The 1,586-nt window shown below is 40.9% G+C and overlaps 1 protein-coding gene across 1 annotated transcript; it reads right to left on the minus strand.

The window, feature by feature from the left end:
- Positions 1-553: 553 nt before the first annotated feature.
- Positions 554-1,342, minus strand: LOC141700293 (uncharacterized). Its single transcript, XM_074504087.1, has one exon. The coding sequence runs from the start codon at positions 1,340-1,342 to the stop codon at positions 554-556; it is 789 nt and encodes a 262-aa protein (XP_074360188.1).
- Between the last annotated feature and the right edge of the window lie 244 nt (positions 1,343-1,586).

The raw sequence follows: 1,586 nt of genomic DNA on the forward strand, positions 1-1,586 counted from the left end.
GACTTGATACCACATGTAACTTTTATTTGTACTTAAAAAGGACGCAAATAAGTTGCAAATTGAACACAAACGTTCTTAACTGCTAATGGACGCTTACTGAATAGGAATAAAACAAATGTCCTATCGACTTATTCAAAACAAACCTAAAAATTGAGGAGATAAATGAGAAGTAAGATGATTACATGTGGTACTTTTTGAGGTGCAATATGTTCCAGCTTCTTGGAACTTGAATTCCGTCAAGGGTGGAGAGTTTGTATGCTCCACGCCCACCTATGTCGTCGACCAGATAAGGTCCTTCCCATGTGTCGCCCAACTTTTCAGCCGTCGTGTTCATAGTGTTTTGGAACACCTTTCTCAATACTAGGTCACCTATGGCAAGTGTTCTAATATGCACCTTTTGTCCAGGAGCTGGAGGCATCTTTCCCACAATGTCCATTCCCCATTTCATGAATGGCCATGAAGGTATGGACGGGTGTAACACTTCCGAAGCTAGATGAATGATTGGGGCGTGCCTTTGACATGCATCACAATTCTTGACATAACCAATTGCGTCTTATTTCAGAGTAGGCCTGTAATACCCCATACGAAGTACTTTATATGACAAGCTTCTTCCACCCGAATGATTACCACAATCGCCTTCATGTATATCCCGTAGGACATCGTTGGCTTCTGATTCTTCAAGACACCTTTGAATTAATCCCGTCATAGATTTTTTGAATAATATATCATCAATGATCGTGAATCTCGTAGCCTTTATCTTTAACGATTTTTCCTCATTGTTGTCCTTTGGTAATTCGCCCTTTGTGATGTAGTCTTTATATTTCTGAGTCCAACTTTCACGCTCTTCATAATTATCGATAGCCATTATTGTGACATCTCTTTCCTTCTTAGCTCTAACTGTGGCAGGTTCTAGGACGTGAATTACCAGGACTGTGAGCACGTTTTCCTTTTTGAGGACAACACTCAGACCTGCTAAGGCATCAGCCTGAGAGTTCTGTTCTCTGGGTATTTGTTGAATACTGAACGAGTCAAATTTGCCTTGCAATTCTTTAACAATTTCTAGATAGGCCAACATCTTGCAATCTTTTGCTTCGTATTCCCCCTTTATGTGATTGAAAATGAGCAAAGAGTCACAGTTTACTTCTATATGTACGATCTTCATGTCCACGGCCGTAGTTAATCCAATAATCAAGGCCTCGTATTCGGACTCGTTGTTGGTAGCCTTAAATTCACAACAAATGGAATAGGCTAAGGTGTCCCCCTGTGGCGACTTCAATACCAAACCCAAACATGTCCCATTCACATTTGAGGCTCCGTTAGTGTACAATGACCACGACTCCATTTTTCAGGTAGAAAGCATTTGTTGAAGTTCTTCATATGCCTCATTCAGTAAGTTGGGACTGAAGTCAGCCACACAATCGGCTAAGACTTGTGACTTGATAGTTGTTCGTGGTTTGTAGATGATGTCGTATGTGCTCAATCTAATTGACCATTTTGCCATTCTTCCCGTCAACTCTGGCCTACTAAGTACTCTTCGTAATGGATAATTCGTCCTAACACAGACCTTGTGTGATTCAAAGTAGTGT

The sequence above is a fragment of the Apium graveolens genome, unplaced genomic scaffold (assembly GCF_009905375.1).
Source record: "Apium graveolens cultivar Ventura unplaced genomic scaffold, ASM990537v1 ctg2057, whole genome shotgun sequence".
NCBI classification, from domain to species: Eukaryota; Viridiplantae; Streptophyta; class Magnoliopsida; order Apiales; family Apiaceae; genus Apium; species Apium graveolens.